Raw genomic sequence first — 22,765 nt, 5'->3', positions numbered from 1 at the left:
CTTTAGCTGGCTCTTTAGTGCTTGTAGGGGACGGAAAGGATTATTGTGATAAAGATGAGTAAAGAAAAAAAAAGATGGGTAAAGACACTTGAAAGCAGTGTCTCTGGCACAGAAAGCACAATTGCAGAATATATTTAGGAAGTAAGTTGTCAGCGTGTTATGCTGGTACTATACATTTCACTGGATTTGGGTAAAGTCATCCTTGGGCCAGGCTCCCAGCTTCCTAGTCTTGTGTCAGAGGAGTTTCTTTTAAGTCTTTTATGAGATATCCAACTGGCAGTAGCCAGGGCATCATGGCTCTCATCTCCACCTCTGTTCCCTTTGTTGCTGATGACACAGGAATGCCTGGACACCACTCTCCCCCCACCCATTAGATGTTGCTGTCTCTCTCTTTGCATTAGCAAAGGCTGAAGGGGGGCAGAGCCACATTTTCCTGTTCTGTCCTGTCCCTTAATCCCTTTCAGCACCTCCACAATAAAGTATAAGGGTAGGTAGGAGGTGTAAATTTTCAGTAAAAAAAGTCAAGTGTTTAAAATCTCACTTTATTTCCCTATTACTGAGATTAAATTAGCTCTTGAGCCTTGATTTCCACATTTTGGAGAAAACTTGATTTTGCCAATTCCCTACATACATGCATCTGTAATCTGGGGCTTTCTATTCTATTTCATTGGCCTATATGTTTATCCCTTCTGTGAATACCTCATTCTTCCAATTACTATAACTTTATAATAAATATTGCTCTCTGATAGACTAAGTCCCTTCTTCAAAGATGTGCCTTGGCTTGAATTTGGGATAAGTTTGTCAAGTTCACTACTGATTTTTGTTTCTGGATCTTGTAGCCAACTACCTTGCTGTACTCTCTTATTAATTTTATTAGGTTTTACTAGATTACTTTGGATTTTATTTGCAGACAATCATATTATCTGCAAATAATTACAATGGCATTCTTCATTTCTAATCCTTGTAATGTTTTGTTCCTTGTCTTATTAGGCTGACTTCTAGTACAGGTTGAATGGAAGGGATGAGAGGAGACATTCATATCTTGTTCTTGCTTTAAAAGGGTGCACCAGTTTCTGTTTAATGTTCATTGTGGGGCTCCCACTCACTCTTTTAGAAACTCTATTATCTACTCAAGGGATTTGTCTCTCCCAGGATCTGCCCCTCTCCCCTTGGCAGTACTTTCTCTAGTGCTAAGGAACTCCATCCATGAGAATGTCCTGGGGCTCCAGAAGGGCTGTGCAAGGTAGCTATTGACATTGCAGTTCCCACAGCACAGCCCAGGGTGAGTTCTTTCTTCCTGAACTTCTCCCCATCTACATATTTTGCAGGCACACTTCTTCATCCTTCACATTTTCCAGTGAGCGCCTGTTGAATCAGGTGGAAAGGCATCTCTCTCTCTGCTCCCTGCCCCCTTCCTCCCTCCTTCTCACTCTCCTTTTTCTTTCTCTCTCCAAAGATAAACAATAATTGTCAGAGATAGTTAAAACCCACTAGGAGGAAGAATAACATTTTCCTTCATGCTCCATAATTTTCAAGACCACCTCTCCTCAGTGAAGTTAAACTTCACATTTTTATGTGGAAGATTCTTGGCTCCTTTCTTTTGTCTCAAACTCCCCCTTCAGACTGTGCACCTGGGTCCACTGGGATTAAGAAATAGCACTACCTCAATAATTGTTCCCTCAGCTCTGCAAAGATTGACTTTGAAAAGCTTTGAAATTGTCACATGAAGGCTCAAAGTCTTAGCCAAGGGCTACCCTCCTTTCCACTCTGGGATGGGGACAGCATGTGGTTTTCTTCTTGTTGTTCCATAGTAATGCTATAGAGCAGATGAGGTGTAGCTTTCAAGTTTTTTTTTTTTTAAAATGGGGTAAAAAGACTGTTTCCCTAGACATGTGGTCTCCAGAAAGTGTGGTCTGTGGTTTGGTTAAATGTGTGTGTTTTCATTGCAGACCTTTCTTTCCAAGAGCTTTCAATTTGTGGCAGATGTGTAGGAAGGAGGGGCATCAGGGATGCTGCAAAAAGTGGCAATTTGACCAAGACAAACCTTGGACTCTGGTTTTATTCAACTAGCACCTCAAGTTATGTCTTGTGGCAAACAAAATATGAACTTGAGAGATTACAGTTAGTTCTCATTATTCACAGTAGTTATGTTCTATAAAGCCACCACAAACAATGAATTAGTGAACATTGAACTAATGCTTTTAAGGGAATTATAGGGTTAGTTTCCTGCAAATTTCTGGTCACAACATTTTTGTCAACCAATCAACACATGACCTTGTTTTACGTGTGTTTCTGTTTAAAGACACTTTATTTAATTTATACTGTTAATTCACCAACACTCATGGCCCATAGTACTCCAATTCATGCCTGAACGAAGCTTATCTAATGCATATATTTTCTCTTTCATCTTGTGCTTAGGAGCACTGAACAGACCTTCAGCTGTCATTTAAACAGCAAAACCGACACCAAAAAGCATGAGAGTGCAAAAACCACGGCACTACATAGAACATGATAAGGACACTGGTTTACACTATGAGAGCTGAAACAAGAAGGCAGAGTATCAGTTTGTTTGACCTCCACTGGGAACATGTGTGTTGTGTGACTCAAATTTTTCCCTGCTCTGCACATGCCTGTGAATGACCATGAAAGTGTCATGAATATTGATTTGGGGGTTACAAATAAATTTTAGCATGTAGCAGAATTCACAAATATAGAATCTGAGAATAATGAGGATTGACTGTACATAGAAAAGAGGCTGTCCATTAAAAACATCTATTTCTTAAAAATACCCTACAAACTTATTGTTTGAACAACTCTTGGATGAAGTTAAGTGTTTTGCACTTCCAGCAGCTATTCACAGGGGAGCTCAGAGAACAACTCACATTTCAATTTGTCCAATGATCTCACTCCTACCTCAAGGACTTCCAAGTTGGGCAGTGGTTGGGTGATTTAACCATCTTTAAATGATGAAGTGAAATGACACTGAGGTTTAAACATGTTTCCACATGTCAAATGTGCCTCACAGAGCCTGGCAACAAAGAAGGTGGCAATACAGAAGGTGTTTTCTTATTTACTATACTTTCCCCTAATTTGATCACCTCTTCTTTTTTCTCTTAAGAGAGGTAAGGATATTTGGTAATGGAGAGGGTGTGGGTGAACCTCTCCTGCTTAGGAATTCCTAAATTTCTAAGGAGGAGTCATCCTGGAATTATTGCATAAGAGCAGATCCTGTGAAGTCTACAGAGGCAAGTACTTGGCCTCTGACATGTTTTCTGACATCTTCATGGCCTGAAAGGTCTGACAAGTGTGTCCAAGTGGGAGGGAATTCGGACATGTAGTTCTGCTTTGACTTCAGTCTGCTCTAGGATTTCCTCCTGGCCTTTGATCTCTATCTGTGGCAAATAGCTCCCACCCTGTTGACCTACACATCAGAGACAGAGATGGAGCCATCACTTGTTGAGGAGCTGAGCACATCAGTGCTGTTCCTTGAGGATGAGTTTGCTTCTGACTGCCTGGACTCTGCCCGATCCTCCTGCTTTTATTGCTCTCTCTAAACTTGATCCTTAGTCTGCCTTGACTGGCAGTATTGCCTGTCCATTTCTGTACCTTATGTGCTTTCCAGATCAGCCTCGACATATAGCTCTCCTCACTGATAGAGGGTAAGTATCCAGCCAGAGTCATGCAGTTTGGGAAGGACCAAAGTACTACTGATTATTCAGCCTCAAAGATAGTGATGGAATTGGTGCCTGGGTGAATTAGTTTCCTATTATTGCTTTAAAAAATTAACACAAACTTAGTGGCTTAAAACAACACAGGTTTATTCTCTTATAGTTCTGGAGGTCAGAAGTCCAAAAAGTGTTTGTGAGGTGTCAACAGGGTTGCATTCCTTCTGGAAACTCTAGGAGAGAATTTGTTTTGTTGCTTTTTTTCAGCTTTTAGAAGGTGTCTGCATTCCTTGGCTTGTGGCTTCTTCCTCCATCTTCAAAGCACATCATTCCAGCCTCTGTTTTTGTCACCACATCTCCTTTTTCTGACTTTGTCCTTCTTATATTCCTCTTATGAGGATGCTTGTAATTACTTTGGGCTCACCCCAGATAATACAAAATTATCTCCTAGTCTCAAGATGCTTAACTTAATTATACAAACAAAGTTTCCTTTCTCATAAGATTACATATTGACAGTTCCTAGAGATTAGGATGTGGACATATTTAGGAGGTCATTATTCAGCCTACTATACTGAGGAATAGAAGGCTCATTCAGAACTACTTCAGTGGGTTTGTAAACCCAAAGTTAAGAGATACTTTTAGCTAAAATACTGCTTGGAGCAAAGAAGTCAGGCTCAGGTGGAGTAATGTGAGAACCAGAAATATCAACACCATGTATTTCTATGATTGCTATAATAAGAATAACCATGGAGCAGAAGCTGGGGTTGTCCCTTCATTAAGTGAAGCTCAGAGATCTGGAAAGCAATGGCCTAATTATAAAATAAAAATACTGTTGTGAAAACAGTGTAGCTGTGGGTGGCAATGCTTTCCTTGGTCAGCTATGGACCCCTGCAGTTTTCTGCTTCTTCCCGCTGACACTCCCTCAACTCTCTGCAGATGGTAGATGGTGATGATAGTAATGAGGAGGAAGAGAAAGAGGAGAACTAATTCCCAGAGTTCACAGCTGCCTCTATATGGAACAATAACCATTTGCTGAAATAAAATAAAAATGCAGAACTTCAGGCATACTGAGTGAGAATGCCAAATCGTGCTTGAAGCCTTTTGCAAAATTTCCTGTTAGCTGATGTAGCTCAAACAATGAGCTCGAATGAGAAGGAATTCATCCAATTATTTCCTGTCCACTGCATATCCCCATTCAGGGGTCCAGACCTTTAATAATCTGGCCTTCTCTAGGTTCAGTCAAGTAATGGATAAAATCTTTAGATGGTCATAGATGCTTTAATCAATGTTATTCCAACCATCTATAAATCTAACTAATCAAAATATCAAAGTATTGAAAGTTTAACTGAGATAAAGAAAAGATAGAGCCTTGACATTCATGAAGGACTCATCCTCCACCTTTGGAAATCCCCAATTGTATCACTAGCACTACAGCATATAATTTCTTCCATAAAATGCAATTTTTTTCCACAGGCTGTAGCTTTTGTGGAAGTATTGTGAATCACTTCTTGTTTCTCTATAAAACATATTCAATTTATTCATGCCATGGATCGGAATAAGCAAACATATCATTATAGTAATGTATCTGAACTTCTATTCTCTGGTTAAGAACTATCATTTTCTTAAAGGATCCTTAACTTCTCACCTACCTGATATTTTCATTCTTTCTTCATTTTCAACAATAGCACCAGCTTCCATCACCAAAGAGCCATTGGCTTTCTTTTAGGGGGATATACATTTTTAAACTAAGAGATATAGTCTTTCATGATTTCAATTTCTTTTCCTCTTTTCTCTCCATCCCAGTCCCCAATTTCTGCTGCTTTTTCATCCTTGTTATATGTGCAGTGTTGGCTGACACGACACTTGGATGTATGGAGAAAACATAGCTTCTTGACTTTTCTATCACTGATCAAAGCTTTATGAACCCCTGTCTCATTGGGAGGTAGAGAATAAACTTAAACTTAGCTATTAATAACATATAGTCTTTTTGAACTTAAGTATACTCCATTCAGCTTAAATCACCCACTTTCAGATAAATGAAATGTTTTGGTTTTCAGCCCCTTCTTACTCCTTCCAAATATAGTGGAGTTTCCGTGACTGCATGTTGGAGGAGCATAAAAGGAATTCTCAGAATCACATGCTGTTATGTGGATTCTGGATCCTTGTTGGCCGTGCTGCAGGATGGGTTGTTGAAAAATAATGCATTCCAACTAGTCTTTTGGAGTCTATGGTTCTGGCTATTTGTACTTGATTGTAAAGGTCTCACACAAAATGGCCTTTTTGACCCAACCCCAGGCTTCTGTCCATCCATCTGTGACCCCTAAGTGGGGCACATGCGAATTTATGGATCCCTACACCTCACTGCTTGTTGTGAGGTATCAAGGTGCTACATCAGACTCCTCTGTCTTGCAGCTTCCTCCACTGCTGGGCTCCTCTTAGTGGTCTAGGGCCTCCCCCAGTGAAACCTGGGCAAGTGTTTCATTGGTGCCCCCATGTCCCATGATCTTAGGCTTCTCTATTACTTAGGTGCTTCTATTGCATCCTCACCTCCACCACCTAGATTTAGACCCTGAAGGAGAAAGCAAAGACAAATGCATCTGGTCTTTAACTTGTTTCTTTCTTTCCCACAACCATGGGGACTGGAAGGGGTAGGCGCTGTTTCCTTCTTCCTGTGTGGAAGGGACTTCCCCTACATCATTGTCTCCTTCCTGAGGGTCATTAATCTTTCTGGTTCAGTCTCAATGATGGAAGGGCATCTTCTTTATGCTATGGAAGATATCCTGTGATTTGAGCTGGCCAGGTACAGTTGGGAGTCCAAGATGGCTAGAGACTTGGAGTCACAGAAGATGAAAATACTCTGGTTGAATAATTCCCAAATAGTATATCCATTATATGTGACACAATGCTCTGGATTCCTCTAGGAGAAATTCTGTTCCCAGAATTAATCATTCTAAAAATAACAGCTAATATTATTGACTGCTTATGTTGTGCTAGGCATTTTTCTAAGATATATATTTGAACCACATATAATCCTATGATGTAAGTACTATTATCATTCCTATTTTATAGATGAAGGGGTAAGGGGTATAGTAAAATTCGCATGGTTAAGTATGATTTACTATTTGAACATGATTCTGACTGTGAATCCCAGGCTCTTTCAGTACACTTCTTTCTTCATCCTGCTGCTGGAGTTTGTTCTCCCTTTAAACACTCTGCATTCTATGTGTTTGTCAAATCAAACTATTTTCTGTTCCACTTATATTCTATCTCATTTCTCCTCTTCTATGTCTTTGCTCATTCTGTCCTCTTTGCCTAGAATATCGTCTTCCCACCATGCTCCATCTTCCAGAGCTCTGCCTAACTACTTCCCTACTCCAAAGTTTCTCTGATTCCCATGGCCAGAAGGAATCTGTCTTCTAAATTCTCTCCATTTTTGTGCTTACGGTATCTCAACCTCAACATGGAATTAATCATATATCATTTCAAGAGTCACTTTCAGATTCAGGCTTGCACTCCCATTTTTGTACAGCCAGCACAGAGACTGGCTGAGTGGGCGGAAGACCTTCTTCTGCACACACTGGACCATCCCTGCTGCAGAGTTCAGTCAAAGTATTGTGTCAGGAACCTGCCTAGGAGCTGGATCCAGAGCTGGTAACCTACAGTCAGCATTAAATGAGATTCTGGAGATGACCTCTTTCATCTCAACCTGTGACTCATACGTGGAAATTCAGTTAACAAAGGGATGGAAAGACCTTGCATCTATATGAAATTCTGTTCCAAGAGCTGACCACCTGCTTCTTGGAGGCAAACCCCTGCCTACTTCCCTCTATTCGATAACTACTTATTCTTTTCAAGTTCCAATGAATCCCTCACCTCCCGCCAATTTGTTTTATCTGAAGAAAGTGCCAAACACATTTTTTTTTTACACCAGCTTATCTCTCGGGAATATTGTCCTGTATTTGGAGTTCTTTAAGCATCTGTAAAGGAGTAAGTGGTTCAAGCAACCCAAGGAGGTGATGTGTAGCCTGGTTGGTGTACCTCAGGAGAGAGGCTGACCTGGTGACCAGAAGGCATTTGGTTCCTGGGAGGCATGAAGAAGGACCACTGCTCAGGATCAGCCAGCTGGAACTTGTGTGATGATTGCACACTCTGGCCTTGGACTTGCTTTGCCTTTGAATATGAGAAAGCCCTTTTCCCCACCGCTTACTTTTCCTAGGGCCAGGGTCCCCTCTTCATAATCTGCTTTCCCACATGGCTCCAGCATCACATATAAATAGTTCCATGTATGTTCAAGCCAAATGTGCTCAGACCTCTCCCTGAGGGGGCATTTCTCTCAATAGGAGAAAAGAAAGGCAGGAGTGCTAGAGTGACCCTGGTGTAATTCTGATTTCTCTGGAACCCTGGGGTCTAGATTATGAAGTCCCTTGGATGGATGCACTCTTTGCTTGCCAGAAGGAAGGAAGGTATCTTTTGTGCAGATTAAGATTCTCCCAGGAGGTCAGAAACCAGTTTAAATGGCCCTTTAAACATTCTTAGAGGAAGTCCCCTCCTTTGGACACAGGAGGGCAGTTACTGAATGCAGCTCACTAGACCAGAGTGAGACCTGGGGGCAATGTTGTGGCTCCAGCAAATGTTAGTGTTAGCTGTGCATCCTTAAGCAAGTCATTTCCTCATTTGAAATTCAGATCTTCTCACCTAAGAAAGGAGTGAGTTGAGTTACATGTCCTAAAAGGCCTTTTCCTGCTTTGGTGTCCTATTGAGGTGTAGTTGTGTGTGTGTGTGTGTGTGTGTGTGTGTGTGTGTTTTCCTGAGCCCAAGGGAGAGATAACAGTTAAATTGAGGAGATACGATTCAAAGCCAAAAATTTCCCCTAGAAATAGAACTACTTTAAGTCTTCTAACCACCTCATGTGTCACTTTTTCCTTCAGAAGTCTGCAATTGGTTTTTATCCATGAAGGGCCTGAAGCCATCTTTTGATTTCAACTTGAGAATCAACTTATTTTTGATGTTGGATGCTGAAAGAAAAATCTAATAGCTTCATCACAAAGCCATCCTTCTCTTATTCTGGCCAAGGAAATGGATCCATTTTGCCAAAGGAGATTAAATTTCCAATATATAATAGTATATATGAATGTTTATATATCTCAGTGCATTAAAAGTATCTTAAGCTTAGTATTAATTAGTCTTGAAAAGAAAAGTGTAAGCACAAGTGCAATTAATTTATTACGTTAACACCAGTTAGAGGAATGAACAGTCTCCATGCAAACAGCAGTTTTCATTAAACAAACAAGATGATTTTAAAATGAAAGGGTAACGTGAACATGGAGTAGCGGTTCTTTGATTTATTTGCATGCATGAGTACACTCCTGGGCTGGCAGCTTGAGGGACGTGACCAAGATGAGGCTCGTTGCTGGTGTGAGCTGCCACTGTTCTAAAAATGCCTTCAAGAACTTCCTTCTCTGTTGCAAGGTTGAATTGTTTAAATGGCTATCACTTCATTGATATCTAAATATACTAACATATAGAAGATTAGCAGGGAAAATGCTTCAACAGTGTGGTTAAGATTCCATATGTTAATAATTTCATTTGATAACAGCATAACACTTTAATTCACTGGAAAATCACAAATCTCACCAATAGTTACAAAAGTTGTTTCAGTTAAATTTAAATGAAGGGAGGATGGTATGTTTTAGTATAAAAAGGAAAAAGGGACTGAATTCTTTTGACAGACACAATTGGTAACAGTGTACTCTTAAAGAATCATCTTTAGGAGAAGAGTCAGGACGGGGTAATAAATAAAAATGCAGTTATCATATTTGTGAAAATGCAGATAACCCCAAAATATTTACTTGCTTGGCTTTAGAATGCATTGTGTAATTTTGTCTAATCAGAATTTATAAACAATTTGGCTTAGCCTAATGTTAAAGTGAATTTGCATTTTCTGAGGGTACAATGATTGGGCTGAAGGTGAACATGCTGGGTGGTGATGGAGGAAAATGTTGGTTGAAACATCACTGTTGGATTAAAAACACCAACAATTAATTAAACACACACACATACACACACAGACAAGCAAACAACTAAATAACCCCGTCACTATAGAAGAGCAGGAATTGCCCAAATGTGGGTCATTTGGGTCAATCCCAAACCATTTGTATAGACTCTGCTTCAAAATGAATCAGGAAGAAATGAAGACAACTACGCACAATTACCACAGGTGTGTGATTATACAAACAGACTTAGGCAGCCCTGGGATGTGCTGTTTAGCAACATGCAGGGAAGACTATCAACACTTCTATGACCACAGGGATACTGAAAGTTTGGAGTGGGGTGTGGGTAACTGAGACTCTGAAGTTGAATCTTTCTGATTATAACCCAGGACAAGGATTCCTTTTTTGCCCTGATGTAGATGGACTGCACTGAGAAGAGTTCGGGGATCACTGGTCCATAGACTAAGGATGAAAAAGTGGGAGTGTTTCTCCATAATAAGCCACAGTGGATGGGGTCCAAACAAATCATTCAATATCTCTTATCCATTCTCATCACTTGTATAGTTGAAAAGCACTTTTACAAACTATGACCTCAGTGGGCTTGCCCAACAGTCCTGTAAGGCAGGCAGAGAAAATATTTTCATCATCCTTGTTTCGTTGAACAAAACTGAGATGCAGAGACAGTAAACATCTAGGTCACATGAGTTAGGACTTGAACCCAGGTCTTTGGATTCCAAGTAGAGCTCGTCTTTGCAAGAAAGGGTGTGTTCTAGAAAAGTGGCCCAGGCCTTAGCAAAATAGCCACACAGATTACGTTCATTGCCAGTGGCAAACTCGACCCCTTTCTCTGTCCCCTTACTCACTGACACTAGAGCTGCTGACATCCTTCACATTAAGGTTTCAGGAACTGGATGTGTTCCTCATTTCAGGATTGTCTGTCTTCACCCAAAAGAATGATGAGTTTTCAAGCATCAGTGGAAAAGAAAATTTTTTGGTTCTTTCCTTTGAAATTACACCATTATAGATAACCAATGACCTGGTTATGAGAAAAATTCTTTTCTGGCAGCCAGAATCCTAGAGAATGTTCTAGGGAGGTCATAAGATCTGGGTGGGAAAGCTCAGTGTGATGGCGTGAATTGTCTTCCCATGAGGCTGTAAACCCCACCCTCTAATTCACCCTTTTATCTCCATTGTGCTGCATTCTGTAGGCTTTGACTTTCCTGCACTGGCCAGATATAAAATGAGGGAAGATGAAGAATGAGTCTAGATAACCATCTGTGGCCTCTGTTTGACCACCTAAATATCTGGATATAGCTTAATGACTCCAATGGCTTCTGCCATTTCATTTTGCTATTTAAATATTTTTGCACAGTAGGTAATCAGTAAATGTCAGCTCCTGTTGCCCTTATCTAATCTCGCTGGTGTGGTTGTGCACACAGTAGGTGTTGAGCAGCTATCAGTAAATGTCAGCTGCTGTGGTTTGTGTCTAGTTGCATCACATTTTATGACTCCAGAAGCATCCAGCTCCTTGAGAGCAGTGAGGTGTGAACACAGTTGTCCTTTCCCCAAGCAGTCTGTGAACTTGGTTATTGGTGAATTGTGCTCTAAGTACTGGCTTTTGGGTTTTCAATTACGAAACACCAGTGGGTCACTTCAGCCTGATACAATCCACCTCTTCCGTGGCCAGCAGGCCGCTGGTTTTGAGGTCATGGTCAGCGCTGGACTTGCTCCCGCCATGGGAGGGCCGCCAGTGGAGCAGCAGCATCTTCTTGAAGTACTTCATGGTGTTGTTCTTGACGGCCACGAAGCAAACGGTGTTGATCATGCTGTTGCTCATGGCGATGCACTCGACGACATAAAAGGCTGTGAGGTAGTGCTTCTCCTTCACGAATACAGTGGGGAAGAAGTCGCGCACGATGGTGAAGCCGTAGAAAGGCGCCCAGCACAGCACGTAGGCCGTGAGGATGCACATGAGCACCAGCACCGTCTTCCGGCGGCACCGCAGCCGCTTCCGGATCTGTTCCGTCTGGAAACCAGGGACTGCCTTGAACCAGAGCTCCCGGGAGATCCTGGCGTAGCACAGGGTCATGGTGACCACCGGGCCCAGGAACTCGATGCCGAAGATGAAGAGGAAGTAGGATTTATAGTAGAGCTGCTGGTCCACTGGCCAGATCTGGCCGCAGAAGATCTTTTCCTGGCGTTTGACAATAAAGAGGACGGTTTCCGTTGTGAAGTAGGCTGATGGGATGGCGATGAGAATGGATACAATCCAGACCAAAGCGATCAGGAAGGAGGCTGTTTGATAATTCATCCGTGGTTTCAAGGGGTGAACGATAGCGAGATATCTGGTGGGGGAGGGAAGCTATCAGTAATAATGATGTGTGCTTGTAATCATTATTGGTTTTTAACTAACCCAAACACCCACAGTAGCAGACAAAATGGCACAATGACTCCCCACGTACCTAATTTTCCAGCATCAACGTGCTTCTTCTTATTTTAGCAACATCATTTGGCATTTGGAGGAGAGGAGTGATTTAGTGTAAACAGCACAGGATTTGGGTCAAACAGACAGAATAAATCTTGGCTGGAGTGAATCACTCAGTCTCTCTGAGATTCATTTCCTCAGGTGCAACATGAAATAAAATGACACCTACCTTGCAGGGCTGCTGTGAATATTAAATATTATAATGTTTGTGAATGCTTGGCATGTACTAGGTGTGGCATGTACATGTGGCCTATCATGATTATAAGCCCTATTGATACCACCTTGGCTTTCCAGCTTGCCATTCTGCCTAAGAACATAATTCTTTCAAAACCCTTCAATCCAAATATCTTCTAGTGTAGAGGTGAAAGAAGAGCTGTGGACTAGGAATTTTTCTCTCCTCCCCTCAGGTGTCATCCTGCATTACAGAGCAGGAGTGGACTAAGGGTAGAATCTGAGGAATCTAGTGAGGTGTAAATGACTTGCCCAAGCTCACTTGGTGCAGGGAACAGAATCCAGGCTCCTGATACAAAACTTTTACACCCAACTCCCTGGGCTGTCTCAAGCTCAGATGAGAAGGTGTGTAAAGTTGCCTTGACACCATAAAGCAGCACACAGCATAAAACTTTTATCCTGCTCTTTCCAATGAGCAACGCTGCCTGGGAAAGAGGTTGGAGCCCTTTGTGGGAAATGAGCTCATTTGTGTAGGTTGAATACCTTCTTTCCAGAAAAACCTAACAACACCTATTTAGGTAATTTAGTGCCCTGGAATCATTCCTGTGCATTTTATGGAGTGAGAGGGAGAAGTGGTGGAGGAAGGTGGAGGAAGAGGTGGTGGAGGAAGGTGGAGGAAGAAAAGAGGCATGAAGGGTAGGGAAGAAACAATACAACCTTGGAAATGAATATGTACCCCTTACCTGGAGCTTGAGTCAGGTTATGACCAAGAGCAGGAAGCCACCCATAGAAATTCTATCCAATTTACCCTTCTATTGTAACAAGACCCTTTGGTCACCTTTCCAAGTTTCTGACTTGACCAAGAAGGCCTTCTGCCATGTTATTTCTGTCTGTCCCTGACAATATGTCTGTCATAAGATTGTTTTATTGGCTCTTGCCTTCCCCTTGCCCACTGGCAGCTCTGACTCTATAGACTTCAATTAGGAGATCTCATGGCAGCCTGGCTCTCCCCAGCTTGCAGCTTTCTGAAGACATGAGATAAAGTTGCATCCCATCCCAACCAGTGGCTACACCCTAGCTGTATATATTAATAAGCAGTGCTTACTGGAGTTCTTCACCCATCCATGGGACCCAGCTTTTCCAAGTTAACCTGCGTGACTTGCCTGGGTAGCGCAAGGCTCACAGGACTGGAGATTGGGACAAATGGGCTAGCCAATCTTTCACTGGGGCAGGGACATCTCACAATCACTGTCTCTCTGTGATACTGAGTGTATCAGCTTCCTGTTGCTGCTGTAACAAATTACCACAAACTCAGTGGCTTAAACAACACAAATTAATTATCTTACAGTTTTGGAGGTCAGAAGTCTGACATGTGTCTCACTGGGCTAAAATCAAGTTGTTGGTAGGACTGTGTTCCTTTCTGGAGGCTCTGAGGGGAAAATCTCATTTGTTTCTTGTCTAGGGCTGCCTGCATTCCTTGGTTTAGGGCCCCCTTTCATGTTCAAAGCCACCAGTAACCAGTCAAGCCCTTCCCACAACACATCACTGACACTGACTTTTCTGCCTCCTTCTTGCACATCTAAGGACCACTGGGCCCACCTGGATAATCCAGTCTCATGTCCTTATTTTATGATCAGCTAATTAGCAACCTTAATTCCATCTGCTATCTTAATTCCCCTTAGGCATAACGTATTCTGGGGATTAGGATGTGGATATCTTGGGGGTGTCATTATTCTGCCTATCATACTGAGTCCAAAGTCCTTAGATAATGCAGAACTAATTCAAGACTTAATAACTCTCTCAGTCTGGTTCTTGCATGAAAAGTATCTCAGTAACCAATGTCAAAGAGAACTTCCACAGCCCTGCTTAATCTGTTGTCAACTCCTAAATTCTAATTCCTTATCCTATAGGATGCTCCAAAATTCAGAGTTGTCATCAGCTAAATAATAAAATAAAGAACATTGGCCTAGGCATTATTCAGAAGCCCTGGATTTCAGCTGTGCACCTAAATTCTTGAATAAATTACTTATGCTCCTGGGACTTAGTTTCTTCATCTGTGAAAGGGAGATAAAAATAACTTTACAGACAATCTTGTAGGCTTTTTGAAAGATTCTATTTGAGAAGGTAAATGTACATAAAGCATGGTGGAAGCTATAATACTTTGTTTAAACCCATCTTTTCGCATGACTCATTCATTGGCAAGAGGGATATCTGCAAAGTCTTTGTTGCCATCTATCTGCTTGGATGTGTGTTTCTTGAGGTCAACACTCTTTTTCTGGGTTCTCTATGACTTCAAATATCATCCCTTCTAGGCCCTCTGCACATGAACCTTGCTCTTCTGCTGCTACCTGTGTCAGGGTTTGCAGGTTTATCTAATTCTGAGTAAGCTGTGGTCCCCATGCCTACAGATACAAGCCCATTATTTAATTAGTGTCATCTCAGCAAAAGTGAGAGTTTGGACATCATTCATCTTTCTTATCATTTTGCCTTATTTTTCAGTTGGTTTGAAACTGAGTGAGAAAGAGGGGTGCTATTTATTTATTAGGGTCCTGGATTGTAAGGGCTGAAATTCCATATGCTGCTTTGACATCTACAGGGCCCCAAAAGCCTAGCTGTGAGTTCCTCTGTCTTCACCAGATATATCCCTCCACCCAGTGAGAAACGCTCTTGTCCTGCTAGTTCCTCTATCAGTGGGAATAGCTGCACCCCCAATCCTCAACCTAATGGGTTTCACCTCCCTGCCAGTTGGCAAAATCATCCAAACAAGTCAATCACATCCTCCCATGGGAGCCAAGGGTCACCTCAGCCTCTTGTCACTATAGACCCTGCTGCTCACATCCCCTGGTGGTTCATTCTATTCCCAAGCACAGCTCCCACGTGACCCTGCCTGGTGTGCAGTGTCCTCCTCCCCTGGGCTGGCAGTATATGAGACCAGCCAAGTGCTTTCACCCTCATTGTTCTAGTTTGAGGTGTTGTGGGTTCAGTTATCTACTACTATTGGTGCTGGAGAGTCCTGCATTCATCAACGGGGTGAATAGGAGGTGGTCAGAATAGCACACTTGAATTGCAATGCCTTCCTCATGAAGCGTTCCCAGACTGCATCACTAACATAATCATCTGTCTTTCTCTGAGTTACTCTTCACTTATCACTAGATTATTCTAGTTTTTGTGTGGAAGAAAAGCTCCCTGAGGTCAAAGACTGTGTCTTCTACTACTTTATGTTTCCATACGTATAGGTTGGGCACAAAGTAGAACCCAGCAACCTGTAGATCTACCAGGTTGTAGCAGATGCTGTTGGTGCCCCTCTATTATCCCTTTGCTTTTATCACTTCACTGTATGCCTGTCCACTGCCACCTGCTAAAACCTGCATTTCTTTGTTGGAAGGCCTTCTCTGGCTTCCAGATTCCTCTTGGTAACTTGCACAGAATTTCCAGAGTGGCCCTCACAAATGACTTATGAGGGTTGGTGTATAAATATCCTAGTTCCCTCCCACCCTCTCACTCCTGGGAGAACTCTGAGGTGTGATCTACACCAGCTCCAAGAGTTCTGTTGCAGGAATAAGCATCAGCTGTGCACAGTGGAAACTTGTTCAATAACACAGCTTGTATTGACTGCCTTCCCTTGACTGCCTCATTTCCTATCTTCCTATAGGTGCTTACTGAGGGCTACCTGCACATGAATCCTTGTCTCAGGGTCTATTTTAGGGGTAAACCACACTAAGGCACAGGTTTGAGGCTCTGCACTAAGCACTATGGAAACATGAAGATAGGAGTGGTTATTATGCTTAAAACACAATGTCCTTTGGAAAAGACCGTCTGTGTCCCCAGACACAGCATGAGATTAAAAGACAGATTGGCATCAGATTACAAAGACTCTGGGGTGCTAGACTCAGGATTTGGCATGTATTCTATAGGCATCGAAACTTTTGGAGGTTTTGTAAGGAATGAGATATATTAGAAAGACTCTTCAGTGGTGATATTCTGATGCTTAATATGGATGAGTATAGATTCCAAGGGACAGTCAGGGGCTCCTGAAGGGGTGAAGAGACAAGTTAGAGGAGCATTATGATGGTCCAGCCATGACTTGCCAAGAGATGAAGCTGGAGGGACTATTGCCAGGACCTGGGGTAGGGCTGCACCTGGTGTAGGGGTGTGTGGGTGGCAGTAGAACAGGGAGAAAGGAAAAGAATGATGGTAGTATCTCCTGCTTGGGTGACTGGGAGATGGTGGAATGGCTGACAGAGCTGGAAGCTGACTGAGGCAGAGCTGGTTTGGGGTGGAAAATGAACCACTCTGTATTGTAACAGAATGGTTGCTTCCTGAGAATCTCCCATGTTACAAAAGAAAGAAGAAACAAGAAAGAAAGAAAGAAGAAAAGAAAGAAAGAAAGAAAGAAAGAAAGAAAAAAGAAAGGAAGGAAGGAAGAAGGAAAGAAAGAAAGAAAGAGAAAGAAAGAAAAACCCCACAACTACATTAGGAAGACAAAGGTTTCAATGGAACAAAGGTGATGAGAACAGTGGTAACTCACTTGAGTAAACATCAGAATCATTCAGGGTTGGGTAAAATGCAGATGCCTAGGTCCTAGCTCAGGGGATTCCCATTCAGTAGGGGCCCAGGAATCTGACTTTGTACCATTGTACCAAATGATACTTTGTATCATTTCCCCTGGGGAATTTTGTGCATTTGGTTAATAGGTAAGTTTCATAAACACTGGGTTCAGAGCTTACGAGCCTCAAAGTTGTGATAACAAAATTGTTTTTTCTTGCAGGAATTAAGTTATAAATAGGAAGATGCCTCTTATACCTGTATGTGTATTATATTATCATAAATGAAAAATAATCACCGGGTTGATTAAAAAGGACCACAGACCTAAATAGCACTGAGAATAAGGGAAAAACTGGAGTTGAAAGGAGATAAAAGGGAAAAAGATGATTAAAAACACATCATCAAAATGAGCATAACTCACAATGGTGGACCAAGAAGATGTGACACAAATTGCCCCCCTCAAGCAGAGCCACTGGTAGTCCAGTGCTGGCCTACAGCTATTTACATAAATAAAACATGTATCAGATTTGTCTGAAGCTGCTATTAGAAATTTTACTTTATAAATTTACAATAGATCAAGGACTTACAGAACATCTCATGCAAATATATGCAAATAAGCACATGGATGTATGCAAAAAAGAAAGGCAAGAATGTCCTTCCCTCTTTTTTGCAACTGAACCCTGTAATCTTATTTTAAAATCAGCTCTGCCACAAAGTCACCAAAAACAAGAGTATATACTGTATGATTCCATTTTTACGAAGTTAAAAAATAGGCAAAACTAAACTATGACGCTAGAAATCAGATCAGTGGTTGCCTGGGATGGGAGGAATGACTGGTAAGGGGCACAAGGAAACTTTCTAGGGATGGAAATGTTCTATATCTTTAGGTAGTGGTTACAGGAAAAACTTCGCACATGCTATCTTGACTTGAAGCTGCCTTGGCTAACCTAGTTAATGTGGCTTCTAAGTAGTAACCTGCCTAAAATGCTGCTTTTGCTTTTGTGTTTGGTGAGGTTCATGGTTATATGACATGCCTGTATCTGAAGCAGATGTGGTGTATGGGGGCATGGCCCAGAGCTGGGAGGCTCAGGAGCCTCACTCTTGTCCACATTTGGGAGAACATGAGCCACAACTGGAGAAACCAAGTCTCCTTTTGCCTCGATAGATGGGCACGCATTTGAATCTGGAGTAATGCCAACGTTTAGAGCTGAAGTGAGGAAAGAGGCAACCTGGGCCACCTCCCTGTTTACCCCTACCCAACATCCTCACCTGTCGATAGCGATGGCCAGCAGGGCATTGGTGGAGACATAGAGTGAGACGGTACGCAGGTAGTTGACAGAGGCACAGAGCACATGGCCGTGCTTCCAGGAGAGCTGGCGCACCACATAGTAGTCCATCTCGAAGGGGCAGCAGACAATGGCCACCAGGAAGTCGGAGATGGCCAGGTTAGCAATGAGCAGGTTGGTGAGGTTGCGCAGCTTCTTATAGCGGGCAAGGGCAGTGATAAAGACAAAATTGCCAATGCCACAAATCAGCATGATGCCCACAAGTGCCACCCCGATAATGATCTTGGCTGCAAAGAAGGTGTGAGTCTTGGTCATATCCTCATCCTCATCTAGAGGGAGGTCGTAATCACCATAACTGAAGTTGAAGGGGAGGGAGGAGGCATGGTCTTGGGGTATACTGAAGTTAGCTGCAAAACTAGTGTTTCCATTCTGGGCTGCCATGGTGAAGCTTGCCAGTGAGTGGTATGCAGGAGTCTCCGCGGTCTGCGTACTCTGAGCTGGGGGTCCAGACCCTCTGCTTTCATGAGGTCAGAGATCTTAGCACCCTGCCCACATCTGTGGGGAGTCAAGACGCCATCATGGATCCTGGAAGGAGACACAACCAGTTGATAAAATATAGGAGAACACCTGGTAGCATCCTCCCAGAGTTCTCCCAGGTATAGGCCAACCAGACACAGTGTCTAACCCACAGACAGAACTACCCGCGGCACAGAGGGGAGGACACATGAGTTCCGGAAATTGGGAAACCCTCTATTGGCTGTTTGGCTATCGAGAGGGACTGGGCATGGGATGGATTGGACTCCCCAGAGACACCCAAGAAGAATGTGTATCTTTGCCCTTTGTCCAGGGACCAGGACCAGTTTGACTGCCCAGTCCCCCTCCCCCCAGCAGCCCCCACAGGGGTCTTCTGTAAGTTTTTCCCAGCTGCTCAGGCAGCTGACCCAGGACTCTATGGCAGTCACAACATTGTGCCAGCTGTTGGCCAGGGACAATGAAGCCAGAGGATGGTGATACAGCAGGGTCCTTCCCCCAAAGCAGGGACTGCTCCCTCTGTCCTGGCCAGTCCACAGACTTGGAAGTCACAATTTTCACACGGACAGGCTGAGTCAACTCGGGCCAGTGATTTATGCTCTCTGAATCCCAGTTTTCCTGTAAACCAAATTCCTGTTGCCTAGCCCAGGGCCTGGCACAGAGTAGGGGCTGGATAGGAATCTGCTGAAGGAATGAATGAGGATCCTGACCAGGACTCTGCAGGTGGAGGGGCCTGTGGGTGAGAGGTAATTCTGCTGCGCTACTGGGCCGCTCTAGAAAGAAGTCCTCTGTCTGCTCCCCTTCCCTGTCTCCACTCTTTTGAGCTGTCCCTTCACCAGGCCCCCAGCTCCCCTTCCAGAATCAGCCTTGATTGGGAGGTACCACATCTTGTCACCAAAGTCTGTGTCCTCTGAAAGTGGTGGCTGCTCCAAGACCTCGCTTAACTGAAAACAGCCACCCAAGGGGCGTGGGGGAAGTGTCAGTGAGGACCCAGGAGGGCCTGAGGGCTGACCTGTCTCTTATGGCCTAAGTCCTCTACATTCTTGGTGCCTCCAGATGCCTGCGGGGGAGGAAATAAAGTCTCTGAAGTACTGAGCCCTCAGGAGATGGGGCACTATTGGGTTCGCTGTGTCTGACCGACTGGAAAAAGAATCCAGATCCAGCACCTGCGGAATGGGGTTCCCGGCCATCCAGCCATGAACCACCTTCCCCCACCTCTTAGCACACCTGGAAAGGACTCCAAGTGTGGGGGCTGTGGGATGCTGGAAGCAAGAAGTGGACCAAACTGGACAGTAGGTTTGGCCCAGCCCTCTGAGAAGAGAGGGAGAACGAAGGACAGGAACTGCTCCCGGAAGGGACAGCAGTCGCAGGGTGGCGGGGACACTCCAACCTGCGGCGCGCCTGCCTACTATATACCCGAGGGGAGGCTCAAAACCGCAGCTGGGGGCGTCCTCTTTTTGGGTCGCCTCTCCGTCTCACGCGACACCCCAACCCCCACAGACACTGCACAGCCTGAGACGGAGAAGCGGGAGTTGCGCCCTCTCGGCTTCTACGTTCGGCTGCTCTTAGGTTCCGGGACCCGCGAGGAGACAGCGGGCGCCCGGGCTAGAGCAGGTCCCCTCCCCGTTACCGCTGGATGCACTCGCTGCCCTTGACCAGCCCGCTCCAAGATCCCCGTCCTTCCTCTCCCTTATTAACCACCCGGCACGGCCGCGCGGCTCCCGGAGGCGCTGCCCCAGCAGGGGCGGAAATCGTCGGAAATTTAAGCTCGAGAAGCAAAGCCTGTGGGATCTCCGGGCGGGAAGAAAACTGGGGGTGGAGGGAGGAGACGGTGAACGGGAATTTTCCCAGAGAAAATTCCTCCCCTTTCCTGCTCACCTTCCCGAGGGTGTCCCCCGTCCACGCCCTCCCCTGCAGTTTGGCGCCCGCCCACCCACTGGCTCCCTCGGTCTGCGGCCTCACTGCCCAGTCCCAGCCTACGGTCCCCGGCCTGGTCATCTGAGGGCATCCACACCTCTAGTGCGAGCCAGCCAGGGCGCATCCCTAGGGCGGCAGCAGGCAAAGCGTCCCGAAGACCCCAGAGAAAGAAGTGGGCATCGGACCCCTCAGCCCGGGCGACGCCCCCCACCCGGCCACTGGAACCCCGGGACTGCGCGGAGCTCTGCACCTACGGGCTTCCGCGCTTCCCTGTCCACCTGGCGGTCTCGGGGACCCGCACTTGCACTGCGCAGGAGGTGTTCCTCTTTCTTCCTGGCTCAGCGCGCTTCCCAGGCGAGTCGCGGTCTCCTGGTTTCCGCTAGAGTTGGCGCTCCGCCCGCGAAGCTCTTCCCGGCTTCTGGGGCGCGGCCGAGTGCTCCCGCCCCGCGCTCGGCTCCGCCCCGGGGTCCCCGCCTGTCTCTGCGCGGAGGCGAAGGGTGGGCACTCGGCTCCTGCAACTGGTGCTCCCCGGGCGCCGGACGCATGGAGCTCTAGCCTCCTTGGCGCGGGTGGGTACCTCTAGAGAGTTTCTGAGCCCTCCGTACCCCCGTGTGAATGGAACGCAGTAGCCTTTTATTTTTTTTAAACATCTTTATTGGAGTATAATTGCTTTATAATGGTGTGTTAGTTTCTGCTTTATAACAAAGTGAATCAGCTATACATATACATACATGCCCATATCCCCTCCCTCTTGCGTCTCCCTCCCACCCTCCCTACCCCACCCTGTAGGTGGTCACAAAGCACCGAGCTGACCTCCCCGTGCTATGCAGCTGCTTCCCACTAGCTAGCTAATTTACATTTGGCCTTCTAGATAATGCGATTCCGAAGAACCCGGGAGGCCCTCTGCACCCCTAGGTGGCGCCCCAAGGGGGTCGCCAGTGAAGGAGCCGAGGATCCGAGGATCCTGTCTTCCAGGGAGTCCAGTGACAGCGTCCGCTCCTGCTACACAGTGACTCCTTCTGGAGGAGCCCAGGGTGCATTCCATCGTTCCAGGAGCTGGTGCTGGGGATACTCCGGCGAGTGCAGAATGGGACTTTAGGATTGTGGGGGAGGAGACCCCCGGGAGGAAGCTGGGGACCGGGGGCAGCTTACCCTGCTCAAAGCTCCGATCCCGAAGTCCTCACTAAAACCTGAGATGTCCACAACTGCCAAAGTCCTTGGTCATTCAAAGACCATCCCAGCTGGGCCTCCTCCTGTCTTTAGGGGGACGCCCGAGCCCTCCACTTTGTTTACAACAGGCTCTGATTTTAGACAATTTCTATTGCCTCTCTGGTCCTTGGTTTCCTTACACATTGAGCAAGGGGATTAAACTCTCAGGACCTGCGAATTCTGATGACTGGTAGCTGCAAAGCACAGAGGGAAGCTCTGGCTTTACAGAATTGGAACTGGAAACTGTGGCAGGAGACTGAAGGTCTAAAGGGATTCCCTGCTGTTAAATCTCAGCCAATGATTATTGACAGCTTGGAATATGGACTCTGCTTTGTCAGCTCTTCCCATCTTTCCAGAGAGTCTGGGATTTCAGAACTTTATAAATAAAGTTGGGTTAGTTAAAACAAAACAAAAACCCTGTGTTGGCCAAAGAGAACTTATCTCAGAATGAATATAGTCCACTGGGATGCCAACTTAAAATACCTGAATAGATGATTAAGAAACCCTTTGGGTGGTGACATTATGTGATTCTTCTGCCTTTCACCTTATGTAGAACTAACCCCCCCTTCTCCTCTTTAAGTTTTTTTTTTCCAGATGTATTGGATATAATTAACATATAACATTGTGTAAGTTTAAGATATACAACGTGAAGATTTGATACATGTATACATTGTGAAATGATTACCACAATAAGGTTAGTTAACACAACCATCACCTCACATAATTTTTTTTTTGATGGTGAGACCATTTAAGATTTACTCTCTCATCAACTTTCAAGTATATAATACAGTATTGTTAACTGTAATCATCATGCTGTACATTAGATATCCAGAACTTATTCATCTTTTAAGTGCAAGTTTCAACCAACATCTCCCCATTACCTCTCCAGCCCCTGGCAACCACCATTCTACAATATTCCATTATATGTATATCTCATCTGTTCATCCATCCATGGACACTTAGGTT

At 44.6% G+C, this 22,765-nt stretch overlaps 1 protein-coding gene across 1 annotated transcript; it reads right to left on the bottom strand.

Annotated features, from left to right (window-relative positions):
• Positions 1 to 8,870: 8,870 nt before the first annotated feature.
• On the bottom strand, positions 8,871 to 21,003 carry PROKR2 (prokineticin receptor 2). Its single transcript, XM_004327838.4, has 3 exons — positions 20,845 to 21,003; positions 18,126 to 18,727; positions 8,871 to 12,000 (listed from the first exon to the last, which is right to left on the bottom strand). The coding sequence occupies exons 2-3, from the start codon at positions 18,581 to 18,583 to the stop codon at positions 11,304 to 11,306; spliced, it is 1,155 nt and encodes a 384-aa protein (XP_004327886.2). The 5' UTR covers positions 18,584 to 18,727; positions 20,845 to 21,003; the 3' UTR covers positions 8,871 to 11,303.
• Between the last annotated feature and the right edge of the window lie 1,762 nt (positions 21,004 to 22,765).

Source organism: Tursiops truncatus, chromosome 15 (assembly GCF_011762595.2).
Source record: "Tursiops truncatus isolate mTurTru1 chromosome 15, mTurTru1.mat.Y, whole genome shotgun sequence".
NCBI classification, from domain to species: domain Eukaryota; kingdom Metazoa; phylum Chordata; class Mammalia; order Artiodactyla; family Delphinidae; genus Tursiops; species Tursiops truncatus.
Note: the sequence above shows the minus strand (reverse complement) of the source record. Positions and strands in the feature narration are given on the sequence as shown.